Below are 17,005 nucleotides of genomic sequence, written 5' to 3' on the forward strand. Positions count from 1 at the left end.
GGTCCTTATTAGGAACCTCAATCTTTCTATTACAAAGATTAAAGGAAGTTAATTGAGCCTAGGTGGAAGGTATGTAATATAGATAATAGGGATTCATGGCTGGTAGTGAATTCCATGGCTAGGATATGGTCGTCCTTAACAAGGATGGTACAGAAGGAGTCTCTCTTCTTGATGAGAAGAGCTACTCCACTAAACATGCCCCATGTATTTCCTCTGCTGAGTAATCCCAGAGAGAGAGGGATGTCTTACTCAGTGTAGCAGGCTCTCTCATTGAATTGGATGAATTTGGGGTTTTCTATTCTTATATTAGAATCTTGAATTATGTCTAGGAACTTGAGGTCATCTTGAGTATCTTGAGTTGATTTCGGGGCTTTTTAGTGTCCCTGCGGCCCGGTTCTCGACCAGGCCTCCATCCCTCAGGAAGCAGCCCGTGACAGCTGACTAACTCCCAGGCACTTATTTACTGCTAGGTAACAGGAGCATCAGGATGAAAGAAACTCTGCCCATCGTTTCTCGCCGGCGCCTGGGATCGAACCCGGGATCACGTGTCCAGCATGCTGTCCGCTCGGCCGGCCAGCCCAACTCAAATATTCTTTAGCACAGATTGTGCTATACTGTAACTACTGTATTAAAAGTAATTTTAGAGTAGTGCTCATGATTCCAGGAGTCTAGTGGGCCAGTCTAGAATGGTCTAGTGGGTCTAGTGGGCCATCATAATGGTAAACTACCTGCAGTGAGGGAGGTGCTCTAGAGTGACTAGAACCCTTTAATTTTACACACATTTGTTATGAGCAACCAAGTTTAACAGGTGTATTATCTACAGAGATTGGAATAAATTCAGTAATAGACATCTTAAGAATACAAAGAGATAAGGGCTTAGGTTTGTGTGTACTGGTACTTAAATAGTGTGTTTAAATGATTTAATTTTCATTTTTTATTTTCAGACTATTGCTGGAGTGCGCTTGACCGACACCTTCCTAAAAAGAGCATATGATTATGAAAACTTGGCTCAGGTATTCATAACAAATGACAAATCTGTAGAGAAAGAGGCATTCTTTTCTGCATGGGTCAACCAAGCTGCTTAATTATTTCTTATTTCCTAATACTGTTGGTATGTAATATGAACATATAATGTATGTTACTGAAACTTGTATGCTATTGTACAGTATTGTACTTTTGTTACTGTAGATTAATTTTGTTAATGACTTGTTCACTGTTATGTTTCACACAGGATTTTGAATCCTTTATGATTTTAAAAATGCAAAAAATAGCTTAAGACATTGTCATTATGTGAGATTAAGAAAGGATAATAAAAATACTGTATGAGTTTATAATTGTTTATAACATTTGGCTGTGTGTTATAGTTATGAGATGATGGTACGTGTATTTTATTAACAGCTATTGGCAATGTAAATACCCTTGCATTTATGTGACCACTCATTAAGGGATGTAAAAGTCAATATTGAATATTATTACCATCTGCAGCCTATACTAATGTCAGTACACGGCAATCTCCAAAATCTGGATCATTTCATTCTGGACCCACTCCGATTTCCGAATAATTGTTCTTTATTGGCTATAGCCAAATTTTCAAGATTTTTCTTTTGGCAAAAGATATAATACATGTTTAAGCAGATTCAAACTTACAAATATGTTTTTGTGTGAATAAAAATTGAGTTATATTGTAGTTCTATGGCCTTGTAATATCTGTAATGATAGTGAATTGGACTTGAATTTCTCAATGCCCTTTGCCTTCAGCTATAGAATGAGTGTATCATCATGAGCCAGACTCGGGCTACAATGCTACACAAATCACGAGTAATCAGCAACATCAAAGTCTTCACATTTAGCTGGTTTCAATATTTTTTTACTTTTTACCACCATTGTTCTTCCATTTACAGGTACTCAGATTACATGATCTGCTTTTTTTTTTTTTTTTCTGGGGGGGAGCCCTTACGGCTCCCTGGAGCTTATCCAGGCTGATATGCTAATGTCAGACTTTGGCATCAGTCGTGTGTATGGAGTTCTGTGGGCCTACTGGGCTCACGAGCCAGAATCTGGCCCCCTCAGAGAGGCATGGGGAGCAATGGCCTATGGAAACCCTGGTGCGGTTGGAAGCATTCTATGTATGCCATCGACTGGGTCAGGCACCCAGAAAGGTAAGCATCCCAAAACAAACCCTTATTCTGGGGAAAACTGCTACCAAAAGCCGACCAAGTGGATACAACTCCCCAAAAAGAAACGAGCATGATGTCACACGTCGCTGCGCCACTGTCTGCGCAACTTCCCCCTCCCCGGGAAGGGGGAAGAGGGAGCCCCAGACCCTCGCGCTGGCCATCCACCCTTCAGTTCTAAGGCTGATTTTAGAGGCAGAGGTTGTGTGCTCTGGCTCCAGTGATTTTTCAGCCCTGTGTTTCGTGTGTGGTGTCTGTCTTCCAGGGGTACGAGAGCCAGGAGTTATTCTACAGTACACAGGCTGCATGCGCTTGGGATTCCCTTCCCTAGGTGCCATGTAAGTACTGCCCTTGGGGCTTGAGGGTTACCTTCCACATGTCCCTTGGGTCCTGCCTCTGCGGGCTGTTTAACTGCTTGGATTTTTGGCTGCTCTTTGAGTGCTTGGGTGTTTTGTCTTCCTTGTTTACCTTAGGGTAAGAGGCAGTTTGCACTGGTAAGGGGCGCAGGGTGCAGTGCAGCTTGTTTTCATCATTCATAGCGGCCGGCTCTGTTCCTTTGGGTACGTTGTCCTCTTGCGGGGTTTTGTTTTATTTTTGTATGTGCCTTGTGGGGGAAGGTCTGCCTTGCTTGCCCCTTGGTGTTTGACCTAATATGGTTTTCTTCTGGTGGTGTCCCCTGCTAGGTTGTGGTGGACCTAGTGAAGGTCACAACCGAACTGGGTTCCCACTTTTTTACTGTTAGTGCTGGTTCTCATCTTCCTCAATCCTTCCTTCTTTGTAAGCCCATTCTTGAATCTCATCCCTTATATTTCTGCACTCATCTCCGCCTTCCCTATAATGATCCAGAGAGAGAGAGAGGGCTTCCACTCATTAATTAAAAGTTACACAACAGGTGGGTGCAGCAGTCATAACAGCTAACCAAATTCTTGCGATACTCAAGCGTACTTTTGACTAAGGAAAAGAAGGTAATGGTTCAACTATAAATCTCTGGTGCACCCTCACTTAGATTACTATATCCATGCATGGAGATCTCATTTTCAGAAGGGCATAGCCGCTCTGGAGAAGGTGCAACACTGGGCAACAAAAGTCATTCCAGAGCTAAGTCATCTCTCGTATCAGGAATGCTTGAAGGCCACAGGGCCAACAACACTGCAAAGCAGCCATGACAGGGCAGATCTCTTTGAAACTTTTAAAATACTGAACAACTTGGAGGATGTTGATCCAGATATTTTCTTCGTCAGGTCAGATGTAACACAAACAAGAAGCAACGGTTTCAAGCTCAACAAGCCACAATGTAGGACTGAGAACAGGAGATGCTTTTTCACCCACAAGGTTATTAATCCATGGAACCGCCTACTCGCTGAAGTCATAACTGCCCAAACTGTGCTGAATTTCAAAATATACCTGGAAAAAGATCAAGGCAAATGGGGAGGACCTTCACCAAGCCGCTGGCTTCTTGTCCTCACCAAGGCCACTAGGGTTAGTGGCCTTCGGCTAAATCAGGATTCATTTATTGGAGACATATCCAGATAATTTTCAACTATTGATTGCTTAGAAAAATTCCTTGGAATCCATTCCAGACAGACTATGCAATATTTATCCTTGCATTACTTAACATGATTAAGCAACAATTTTTTATTAGTCGTCATTGATCCCATAAGTTTGCATATTAACAGGTGGATGTGCTACATAGGTATTAAGTGAAACCCTTGCAATCATACAGGTTGTTGGGTTAAAGCACCAGTAATTTATTCATTGTTAACAAAGGCTGGTACAAAATGGACAATGTGCGACTTGCAACATGCACTAGTTACAACAATAATAGGATACTCTTGGCTCAAGCCTGAGGTTGAGGAGGCCTACAGTCTCAAGTCTCGCATGAGAATGTTAAAACACACTACTCCCAACGATTTCCAATCTGGACCTCTTTCATAATTTTCTAGTCAAATGAGAGATTTTGTGCAAGTTAAATAATCATATGTTTTTTGTGATGCTGTTTTGTATTTTACTAGTAATTTTTTTGGTATTCTTCATATCAATGCCAAGTACAGTATGTATGTATGTATGTGTATATATATGTGTGTGTGTGTGTGTGTGTGTGTGTGTGTGTGTGTATGTATGTATGTATATGTTTTTATATTTTCTTATCCTTCGATGTTAAGCCTAATCAGGATTGAGGCACTGAATGTTTGCTTATAAACTATCTTCCTACAATGTAATGTTAAATATCTCGTCAAATACCGTGCTATATCTTTGTGGTAATTTAAAAATGTTAAACGTAAACTAAAGCAAGGTTCTTTATGCTGCTAAAGAGGTACAGTCTGGATGTCTTGTTAGTAGCTGGGTGATCTATAATAGTCCAAGTGATGACATTATTATCTTGCCTTAAGAAGCACAAGGAACCTCAAGAAGGATAATCTAACCAATTATAAGTATTTACGCATGCCCCATAAATTACCCGGTATTCCATTTCCACGTGAGGCTTCTAAGTTCAGGCTGCTGCAGTCATGAAGCCCATCTGGAACAACAGGTAACTGAGGAAATATATATTCTTGTTCATGCCTGGAGATTGATCCTTAAGAACTTCATGAGGACAAACCTTGACAGATTGTTATAGCCAAACTTACTTTTCCAGATTATAAAATCAACAAGAAATCACAAATTACTGATAATAAATTAATTTTATTATATATATATATATATATATATATATATATATATATATATATATATATATATATATATATATATAAAATATAATATAATATATATATATATATATATATATATATATATATATATATATATATATATATATATATATATATATTATATTATATTTTATATATATATATATATATATATATATATATATATATACATATATATATATATATATATATATATATATATATGTATATATATATATATATATATATATATATATATATATATATAATATTTATTATGTATACTGTATACTGTTTTTTTTAACTAGAGTACTCTCACAAGAAATAAAAGATAAAACTGGAATATGAAATGATTCAAAAATTTTTGGTTTGGCCTCACACATACTTAAATATCTAATGTTTAAACTTACATTTACATAGACAACATGTTAATTTGATTTCATATATCTGGTCAACTCAAAAACAGTCAAAAGATTTTGATCATAATATGATATACACTCATTCTGACATATATTACACCAATATACTAAGAATAAATTATAATTCATGTCCCTTGTGACACCAGTTATACACTCACAGTAATTATTTACAACACAGTTATCATCAGCTTCTCAAATATTGCTTTTGCAGTGTCTATATTGTTAAATAACATATATATCTGTATAAAAGATTGTCAAAACACAAATTAATGCAAATATTTTCTGAACTACGTTATTTGGTAACGGTGACTTAACAAGAACAAAGACATCGTTTAATTACAAACCAAAACAGGTACAGTATATAAATTTCAAATATCACTGCCACATGATGTGGAAGACCTATTAATACATAAACTTGAATTGTTTCACAGCATTCTTTGTAAATTTATTTTAAATATACTGTGTGTACTTACCTAATTGTGCTTGCGGGAGTTGAGCTTTGTCTCTTTGGTCCCGCCTCTCAACTGTCAATCGACTGGTGTACAGATTCCTGAGCCTACTGGGCTCTATCATATCTACATTTGAAACTGTGTATGGAGTCAGCCTCCACCACATCACTGCCTAGTGCATTCCATTTATTAACTACTCTGACACTGAAAAAATTCTTTCTAACGTCTCTGTGGCTCATCTGGGTACTAAGTTTCCACCTGTGTCCCCTTGTTCGTGTCCCACCCGTGCTGAAGAGTTTGTCTTTGTCTACCCTGTCAATTCCCCCGAGAATTTTGTAGCTGGTTATCATGTCTCCCCTTACTCTTCTGTTCCAGGGACGTGAGGTTCAGCTCCTTTAGTCTTTCCTCGTAGCTCATACCTCTCAGTTCTGGGACGAGCCTGGTGGTATACCACTGAATCTATCTTCCGTGTGTGTGTGTGTGTGTGTGTATGTATAATTATGTAAGTGTAATTACCTAAGTATAGTTACAGGATGAGAGCTACGCTCATGGTGTCCCATCTACCCAGCACTCTGTCATATAACGCTTAGGAACTACTGATGGTTTTGGCCTCCACTACCTTCTCACCTAACTTGTTCCAACCGTCTACCATTCTGTTTGCGAAAGTGAATTTTCTTGTATTTCTTGGGGCATCTTCGTTTAGTTAGTTTAAATCTATGACCTCTTGTTTTTGAAGTTCCAGGTCTCAGGAAATCTTCCCTATCAATTTTATCAATTCCTGTTACTATTTTGTATGTAGTGATCATATCACCTCTTTTTCTTCTGTCTTCTAGTTTTGGCATGTTTAATGCCTCTAACCTCTCCTCATAGCTCTTGCCTTTCAGTTCTAGGAGCCACTTAGTAGCATGTCTTTGCACCTTTTCCAGTTTGTTGATGTGCTTCTTAAGATATGGACACCACATAACCGCTGCATATTCTAGCTTTCGCCTAACAAAAGCCATATGTGTGTGTGTGTGTAATTATCTAAGTGTAGTTACAGGATAAGAGCTACGCTCGTGGTGTCCCATCTACCCAGCACTCATTGTCATATAACGCTTTGAAATTACTGACGGTTTTGGCCTCCGCCACCTTCTCACTTAACTTGTTCCAACCATCTACCACTCTGTTTGCGAAAGTGAATTTTCTTATATTTCTTCGGCATCTTTGTTTAGTTTAAATCTATGACCTCTTGTTCTTGAAGTTCTAGGTCTCAGGAAATCTTTCCTATCGATTTTATCAATTCCTGTTACTATTTTGTACATAGTGATCATATCACCTCTTTTTCTTGTCTTCCAGTTTGTCATATTTAATGCCTCTAACCTCTCCTCGTAGCTCTTGCCCTTCAGTTCAGGGAGCCACTTAGTAGCATGTCTTTGCACCTTTTCCAGTTTGTTGATGTGCTTCTTAAGATATGGGCACCACACAACTGCTGCATATTCTAGCTTTGGCCTAACAAAAGTCATGAACAATTTCTTTAGTATTTTGCCATCCATGTATTTAAAAGCAATTCTGAAGTTAGAAAGCGTGGCATAGGCTCCTCGCAGAACATTCTATATGTGGTCCTCAGGTGATAGTTTTCTATCGAGAACCACCACTAGATCTTTCTTTATCAGAATTCTTTAAAGATTTCTAACATAATTTATAGGTTGTGTGGTGTCTATGTTCTCCTATTCCACATTCCATAACATGGCATTTATTCACATTAAATTCCATTTGCCAAGTGGTGCTCCATATATTTATTTTGTCCAGGTCTTCTTGAAGGGCATGACAATCGTCTAAGTTTCTTATCCTTCCTATTATCTTGTATCATCAGCAAACATGTTCATATAATTCTGTATTCCAACTGGTAGATCATTTATGCAGACAATGAACATCACTGGTGCAAGAACTGAACCCTGTGGTACTCCACTTGTGACATTTCTCCAGTCTGATACAGTGCCTCTGATTACTGCCCTCATTTTTCTATCAGTCAGAAAATTTTTCAACCATGTTAGAAGTCTAAGTGGTGATCATACCAACACTTTTTCTTCTATCTTCTAGCTTTGGCATACGTACTGTATTTAACTTTTACCCTAACGAGTTTGTTCATTTGCTTTCATGTACCATCTCACCAGTGAGTGTGTGTGTGTGTGTGTGTGTATATATACATAGACATGCACATTGTATAGTACCAATATATATGGTATGTATATTGTACCTAATAGTCAGAGTTGTCTAACAAGCCAAATATCCTTAAATATACACAAAATTAGAAAGTTTATTTTGTGTACCGACATATTTTCAATTTAATATAATTATTATATAAGTTAATTTTGTGCCACAGCTTAGCAGCAGACAACCTAAATATACCTATTAATACAAAAACTTTGTATTTGAGGGAAAATTAGTTATTGTTAAATTAGTAAATAATATTCTCAACATAATCGACTTGATAATGGTCCAAGACGAACCGAAATGTCGTCTCCTCATCTTCTGGTGTGTGGTTTGATCTTTCTTAACATATTCTGCTTATTTCAATCAAATATTATTTTTTGTAGAAAGAAAAGCAAAACAACTGGCTATTAGGTAAAATCAACCTTGCCTACTAGGCCCAGCTGTGCAGTTCTGGCATACATATCAGGTTTTTCAGATTTTATTGTCATGACCTTGTCTATATTATCTAAAATAACATGACAATAAGGCAAAACATGAAACACCTATAATTAATATGTATCTTTACTAGAGTTTTCATCACAAAATTCAATGATTACAGTTTAATTTTTTTCAAATATACCAAAATACACTATATTTTGTTCTTTGCTTGTAAATATGTTATTGCAATTTATTTTCATTTATCCTAGTAAATAATGATAAATACTTCAACCTTCAAAATAGCCCCACTTTGTTGATATTTGTTCTTGGAAATGTTATATTGTTATTGTAGACATGATACATAAATGCATGTAGGTGTATAATTTGATAAATTCTGGCAAATTCTATACTACAGTGTAATAGAAACTTAATTGTCCCAACAAGGCAGATTGTATATTCGTTCTCAAAATTATCATAAAACCCTATATTTATATAATTCATGCAAGCACCATACTGTATTGCATTAACAACTTAAGGATGTACATTTGTTCCTTGGACTCAGCACAGGTACTTGTTAACATCACAAACAGCCCTGTTGTAATTCACTTCGTAATTCTACCCCCACACATGAAATGTTATGAACGTGGCGACATTTCATTTCATGTGGGTAGGGGAGGGGGGAGTTTGGTTATTTGTTTCAGTCATGTTATTGTGACATTCTAATTCTGGTTTACAACTCACTCTAATTTGGGTTCTAATTTTAGAACAGTCAAAACTCAATTCATCCACTGTTAATTATAAAACCATATGAAGTCTTGTGTATTAGAGAATATTTTTAATGTACAGTATTTGAGGTATTTAAATCACATGACAAAAATACAAGAAACATTAATAAATAAATTGATAACAAAATTACTTGTTAACAAGTAATAAATATAAAGGTATATTAATATTTATGCATTCTTTACACAACCCAGTACAGGTATATATGTGAAAAAATAAGTTCTATATAAAATGTCTTCTAAATCATATTTTGCAAGATTTCATTACTATAAAAAGCAATGAATTCTTAAAAAATATTATATGATAAATATATCCTTGTAATAATTAACTATCACTGCTAAATAAACTGGCAATATAAAATTGAAATGAGGGGATTTTGCACCATCATATGATGCATGATGTTTAGTACCAGATACAGTAATACAATGCCATAAATGAGTTATAAAAATCCAACATCTTCAACTTTTATAAAGGTGCAAAATATCAGGATTTGATTGAATGTGAAAAGCTATTTTCTGAACAAGACACTCAAATGCTTTAAAGGCAAGGTCACTGAAACAAATGCCCCATTGAACAGAATAATGACAGCCAGGGCAACCTGACATTCTGCATTGGCATAACAGGGATCCTTCAAATATCTTGTTCAGTCAAACTGGTGCTAGGGAAGCACCAGTTTTCTCATACACGTGAGAAAACTGTAGCTCAGTTCAGCCTAGAGAGACATTGGAAAGTTCATTCTAAAGCCCTCAGAAACATTTTAAAACCTATTTGACATTACAGGTTCAGTAAGATGTCAACTTTGGTGCATTTCCCAACTGCTACCAACACCAGGCCTTCAGCCTCGAGCCCTATGATATTCTGAATATGGTACCTTACCTTGAGGTTACCTCGAGGTGCTTCCGGGGCTTAGCATCCCCGCGGCCCGGTCGTCAACCAGGCCTCCTGGTTGCCGGACTGATCAACCAGGCTGTTTGACGCGGCTGCTCGCAGCCTGACGTATGAGTCACAGCCTGGTTGATCAAAGACATAAGCTTCCACTCTCTCCCCTCATAAAAAAAAAAAGCCAAATTATGAGTGACAAATAATATGAACTAACACAGAAGTGGTCAGACAGAGCAATATACTGTTGAAGAGCCTGATATGTCACTTTATACTTGAGGCGAGAGAAAATCCAATGAAGTTGGATAAGAATCAAAAGGCACCTACTCCCAACAGATCCTCCCTAGGCACTCCACACACTGAATTCAGTAGAGAAATGGAAAGTGTTTGTGCAACACCAGAAGAGTAGGGAACAGGGAGGGGTCCAAATATCTGGAGAGAAGGGACAGAAGGAAATTGACTACATAGAAGCCAGCAAGATGACATGCCCACAAAACTACAATTTCAACAGGATGGGCAAAAGCAACTAGACTGGAGGAAACTGAAGAAGATTTATTTTACTGGTTCACTCGAGAACCATAGCATCTGCTTAATGCCTTCAGCAATGAGGCATGGCATGAGCAAGGACCATAAGCACTTAGTGTCTACAGCAGAGAGGAGTTTGGAAAAATGATCTCTATCCAGCTGAAGCATCTGTAACTGAAGTGCTCAAAAGTCTGGGTTGACTAGATCCATTTCAATCCTGATGATATTACTCTCAGGTCTAGCAGACTGGACATTCCCATGTTTATTGACAGATTTGAACCCAACAGGGAAAATTCTGGAGACAGGAGAGATGGCAGATAGGATAATAGAACTGCAAATGACACCTTACTTGGCTGCATCAAGCACAAATTTGCCCAGCCCTAAATTGTCACTATGGTACAATGACAGGTGGTAAAAACTGGTCACCCAATCTCAACCCATCCACTCTGGTCAAAGGAAAAGCTAAAGTTACTGACAGACCCTAAGTGAATCTTGCCTAACAAAGACAAGGAAGGAAGGATGAAGGTAACCTATGACAAAAGCAAATAGGCAGATCCAAATGTACCCAAAATTGAGTGCTCAGCACAAATGCCTAATCTCAGGGCATTCCAGGAACTGTTAATGTAGAGGGACCTAAAAAGTTCAGAGTCACTGGTTGGTTGTCCTGAGGCACACAAAGATCTGTTATACACAAGAATTGTTGCAGTTAAGTGTGCTGTACTGTACTGTTTAGCAAGTACGCAGCATGTTGTTGGTGTGGGTTTTGACAAAGCCAGTTGTGGGAACCCTGATGTAACAGTGACTGGAGCAAAAGCATAGCTGAGGGTACAACGAACATGTTATCACACTTGATGGCATCAGGAGGGCACCTTATCACCTCGCAGTAACCATGCTGGTCATAACTGCTGGAGTTGATCTGGTGGAAGTGGAGTGTGTGTTGTGGAAGATGGCATCTTCCCAGCCAACCCCATCAAGGAGAATGGGGGGGGGGGAGATACACAGCAAGAGTCAACTGCACAGTGAAACTTAAGTTTTAAAGGATAAGAACAAGGACCCGGATTCATAAAGCAGTTATGCAAGCACTTACGAACCTGTACATCTTTTCTCAATCTTTGGCGGCTTTATTTACAATTATTATACAGTGTATGAGCTCTGAAGCATCAGGAGGCTGTTTATAACAATAACAACATTTGATTGGGAGGTTTTCATGCTTGTAAACTGTTTAATAAATAAATAACAAATGTAACCAAAGCCATCAAAGATTTAGGAAAGATGTACACATTTGTAAGTACTTGAGTAATGCTTTTATGCATCTGGGTCAAAGCATTTAGCAAAAGCTGGTCTCAACCTTGCCCAACTATCACAAGGAAGTCGAGAACATGATATGGCTGGAATCTGAGGCAATGATGTGGTTGGTGCCATCTGATGGCAGTTAGGGGAAGCAGCCGGTTGGATATCTTGCAGTTTGGTGAGAGTACTACTGCACTTGGTTATCCATGTGATGCAAAGTTAGACTTAGAAAGGGTTTAAGTGCTGAGTGAATTATTAACTTTCTGGAGTCACCCTGGGCTGAACTGAGTTATTCACAAGTACTGTACCTCCCTAGCACCAGTATGACTTTAAAGAAAAACATTATATGAAAGATGCATTTTGCACCAATGCAGAATGTCACACTACCATGGTCATTATAGTCTTGTCCATTGTGATCTACAGATGCCTTTTGCAATATCAGAGGAATTTTTCATTTAATATTTTAGTTTTCTGGTATCCAAAAGATAATTATTCTTTTAGTGTTCTAGTTACAGTTCTACTGTACCAAAACACTTTTTCCCTACAAAACTTTCAGCTACAATCACTCTTAAATGTTGAACTAAATATTTTGCAATCATATTAAAAATATCTTCCTTTTAAATGTTGGTTTGAGGGTTTATTGCTTTGCAAAATGTTGACATGTTTTACAAATTTAAAAAAAAAAAAACAGCAAATTTTTAAGTAGATTCTTTGAACCATACACAGTGGAAGCCATTTTCAGACCTTTGATTACGTACATGCTGTTATATATAGGTATAATACATGTACTGTTCTATAACTAGGTATGATGCCTTGTTCTAATTTGGTTTCCCTAACAACCAAAATGTTAGGGAAATTATCTATCTTGTCACTAAACCAATATCCACTTGTCCAAAAACAACTAACTTTCCATTTTGCAGTCTACTATGATGAAGCATCATCAAATTTGATTCATGTGATAATGTCATTTTTTCTGGGAAAATTATGTAATTTCATTTATTTTTTGAGATAGTTTCCCTCTATCTCCCTGAGCTTTCCACCTGGAGTCCTTCAAATCCAGGTAGCACACCAGGCTCAACAAATCACAAGTACTAATTAGAGACCAGGATTAGAATCTGGACCCTTAGATAGAGGCATAAGGGAATGGGGGATACAAGATCACATTACTGAAGAAAAAAACACAGAAAAGGTAGAAAGCACCAAAACGAGCAACTGCTCGAACAGTATTTTTCATCTCTGAATGTGCACGTAATTAAAATAATTTTTTAGGTACAACCACTAGACAGCTCCGCTCCAGATATTCTAGCCATTTTACACACCTGGTGTGCTATGGCACAGTCTTGGTTCTTTCTAAATTTATGGCCATGACTTTTTAGCTGTTTACCATCCCTTGGACTCTTGTGAAGGGACCTGCATTTGCATTTGTTCCTTTACTGCATTATTTGTTTGGTTTTCAAGTTAACCTATTGCATGTGCCTATATTACTTGTTAGCCTTGGCTGCCTGTGGCCAGAATTGCCTTCTCTGACTCTGGCATTACCACTGCCTTTAGTTAGGGTTACCTTCCCTGTAAGGGTTCAAGAGTCCACCTCTGGGACTCTTATTGGTTCTCTATAGGCTCCACACCAGGTAATGCAAGAGTTTTGGCTCCTTTACAGGGCCTTATAGTTTGGGTGAACTATAGTTTACTTGTTTCTGGGAATGACTGTGTGTTCCAGCCCTATGGTACTGGTGGCAACTTAGTTTCTCTGCAGGTCTGATGCAGGGAACATTTTCATGCTTTTCCTCCAGGTCTGCTGCTACTTTTATTTTTGTCGTTCTTTGGGGTGTTCCTTGGCTTCATTGTTTGCCACTAGTCACCTTTCCGCCTCTGCCAAGGCTCCTTGCTGGGTTGATGGGCATGTTCGTCTGCACTGTTTATTTTTGTGCCCACACCACCCCTCTCTTTTATGAGTTATTGTAGTGTGGGGGCTGGGCATGAAATTTGCAGGAGCCATCTATCCATTTTTGGCAGTGTGCCTAGTCTCTGTGCCCTTTTGCCAGTGCAGTCCCTGGGGCAGTTGAGTGCCATGGGGCCTTTTCCATTGGGAACTTTGCACTGTCTTCTGGCTGTTTAGGGTCATTGTTTATGTTAGGGACAGTGACTTAGTTGTCTTTGGTGCGTCTCTTCTTTTGGGGATCTTGTCTTTCTGATATCAGGCCATGGGAACTGTGGCAGACCCCAAGACTAGGCTTTTGCATTTCTGGGGGAAACCCCTTCAAGATGTAAGATGATAACTGTACTCGTACTCTCAGGGTTAAAGTGTCTAGCCTTGGGGAAAAAAAAAAAACGAGTTTTTGAGTGAATCAACTGTCAGTTACCTGATTGTTAGATCCTTGCTGACTTTGAGGTAATTGCAGAATGGAGCCTGTGATGTAACAGTGAGAGGAATAGCTGTCTCTGGATACAACTAGCACCATCATTTGGCAGTAGTGTTGACCAGCTGGTGAGCTAGCAAGTTAGCAGCAGCTGAGCATTACTTGACAGTTACCTTGATTTTCGAGATTAACTAGGTGTTTTTAATGTACCGAAATTATCTGATTAATCTCAATGGGACTGAAAATTCTCCAGTATTTACCTTCATCCAAATGGTTGTGGTGGGGCATAAAAAAATAAAATAAACTGAGCAAAATTTGATTTCACCGACTTGGGGCAGTTTTTGCATTTCACCTGAATTTGTTCTTTTCACCTGAAAAATTTCACCATTTCTAGTTACCTCGACAGGAATGGAAGACGATGGCTTGTCAAAACCCCATTATTTCTGAGTTTTTTTCTAGTTCTATTTTAAATTAATCAATGTTTTGGTATTTCCAGCTTCAGTGGGTAGGCAGTTCCACAAGTTTATGAGACAATGGGTGCTAAAACATCTCCTTGGTGGGCTTGAAGCTGTTGACTTTTGTCACAGTTACATAGCCTTTAACCCTTGCATTGTGTAAAAGCTACATAGGCCATTATCTGTAAGTGCACAGAACAATCGTATTCAAAAGAAGCTTTTCTTCCTATATTATTAAAAACCAGTCCCTGAGCATAAGGAAACGTCCCAAATATCATGTCACATTTTAAGGAGGCAGATATTTACTGGACTCAATATACCAGTTGGGAGCACTGTGTACTAGGATGAGTCAAAATATTGCAAAGTACCTATAACATCTCAGGATGAATGAATCATGGGTAAAAATACATATGATTTATGCTTTTCAAGGCTTAAATTAAGTCAAGTGGACCAGTGTCCTTCAAAGTATATGTCACAAGATGTTTTTTCACTGGGTTGCACAATAAAAGAAGTCAGTGTTTTAAAGTGTGTCCACTCTTAATTAACAAGAGTTTGTTGTTGCCTCCATTTGCGACAAGTTACATAAGAGAAGTTTAAGTTTCGACTCCAAACAAGGTTAAAAAACCAAGAGGAGGAACTGTCTTGACAGGCTTTCTATGACATTAATAACCTTGGGTTATGAAGTTTCCAAGCTTGTAAACTATGTAATAAATACTGAGAGTAAGCCACCATGATTGAGAAAGATTGAAGGTCTCAAGGGTGGATGCTTAAATGTTTGTTGAATACATACAGGCCCAGGGAGTGCAACCATACAATATCTGCAACCGATTTTGACATATACCACTACAATTATAGTATACAGTAATATTTGTGTAATTATCAGATGTACTGCAATTTAGAATTATCTCCTAGATTTTTAACCTTACCACATGTGCATTAACTAAATTCTGACTAGAAAGTTATGTTATTGGAACAAGTACTTTGCTAGCTTCCATTTCTTTTAACAATTATCACTCATTTGTGTCAATGTGGGACATCAGCAATTACCTAGAAAGTATAATTGTATCACTGAGGAAAGCCTTAAAGCCATATTTCATCAACAAACAAGTTGGTGAATAACGGTAGCTGGTTGTACAGTACTAGCATTTAAGTTTAGTGCAAAATATAGTTTATTAAAATAAGTTTTTTCATTTAGAGAAAAGAAATTCTTGTATAATAAATTACTGTATGATAATAATAATAATAATAATAATAATAATGATGTACTGTATTAGTAATAATAATTAAGAACCAAAAATACCTCTATAAGAATATTAATTTCACTATAATTCTGAAATGCTCATTTAAAATTTGTGAAGTTATATCTAATCAATTCGATACAAATCTAATCCCCCATCCCACAAAAATACATTGCTTATAACCTACTCAATCATTAAATACCAGGTTTCAGGCCTATATTTGTGAACACAGTAACAAACATCAACGCACTCAGATGAATTTGCCAAGAGCCGAGTAGAAATCTTGTAAACAGGAGAGAAGGTGAGGGAAGCTAGCACGGTCCTCAGGAGTGGGTGCCCAGCAACGGGCCATCATGCCAAACCTACAAAAGAAATAGACCTACAGTTGAGGTATCATGAAAAAAAATTATTTATACTTTTAAATTAGAAATTTTAAAGAGGCAAATATTATTAGCAATTATACATAATGGTAATTATAGAATTAGTGTTAAATGTAATGAAATGCCAATTTCAGGGTGATCCCTGGTGGCTCCCTGAAGCTACTACCTCCGATGTAGGTGCCATCAGTCAGAGTTCTATGGCTTACCAGGGACCAAGAGCCAGAACCTGGCCGCTCATAGAGGTGCAGGGAGCCATGGCATTTATATATTAAGTTATTTATTTATGCCCACCACTGAGTAAGGTACCCAGAAAGTTAGTCAAAAACCACAGCTGGCTGCCTACAATATCTGCAACTTCAAAAAACAAGCCTCCAGCTTCAAAAACCCTGCCTCCAATATCTGCAGCCTTTAAAAAATCCCACCCACCTTTTCTGGGTGGGACCCGCAGGTTCCCAGAGCTATCCAGGCTGATATGTCTATTAGATTTCTGGCATCAGTCAAAGTGCATAGAGTTCTTTCCTACCGGGGATCACGAGCCAGAACCTGGCCCTCTCAGAAAGGCATTAGGAGCAATGGCCTATAGAAACCCCTGTGTTGTTGGGAGCATTCTATGTCTGCCATCGACCGGGTCTGGCACCCCAAAAAGGTAGGCACCCCAAAACAAACCCTTATGCTAGTGAAAATATTGCTACCGAAAGCTGAATGAGTGGACAGAACTCCCCAAATGAAAATTAACAAACAAGCATGATGTCGTCA

At 38.0% G+C, this 17,005-nt stretch overlaps 2 protein-coding genes across 13 annotated transcripts in view; one reads left to right on the forward strand and one right to left on the reverse strand.

Annotated features, from left to right (window-relative positions):
* Window positions 1-1,682, forward strand: part of LOC123745076 (trafficking protein particle complex subunit 13) — a 28,877-nt gene extending 27,195 nt beyond the window's left edge. For all 6 annotated transcript variants that reach the window (XM_069306242.1, XM_045725382.2, XM_069306244.1 and 3 more), the window contains one exon: window positions 945-1,682. In XM_069306242.1, coding sequence (XP_069162343.1) covers window positions 945-1,085 — 141 coding nt within the window. In that variant the 3' untranslated portion in view covers window positions 1,086-1,682. The remainder of the gene's footprint in view (window positions 1-944) is intronic.
* Window positions 1,683-8,470: 6,788 nt separating this feature from the next.
* The window catches only part of LOC123745078 (tyrosine-protein kinase Dnt), a 316,401-nt gene continuing 307,866 nt past the window's right edge, over window positions 8,471-17,005 (reverse strand). For all 7 annotated transcript variants that reach the window (XM_069306249.1, XM_069306250.1, XM_069306248.1 and 4 more), the window contains one exon: window positions 8,471-16,231. In XM_069306249.1, coding sequence (XP_069162350.1) covers window positions 16,120-16,231 — 112 coding nt within the window. In that variant the 3' untranslated portion in view covers window positions 8,471-16,119. The remainder of the gene's footprint in view (window positions 16,232-17,005) is intronic.

Source organism: Procambarus clarkii, chromosome 57 (genome assembly GCF_040958095.1).
Source record: "Procambarus clarkii isolate CNS0578487 chromosome 57, FALCON_Pclarkii_2.0, whole genome shotgun sequence".
NCBI classification, from domain to species: Eukaryota; Metazoa; Arthropoda; class Malacostraca; order Decapoda; family Cambaridae; genus Procambarus; species Procambarus clarkii.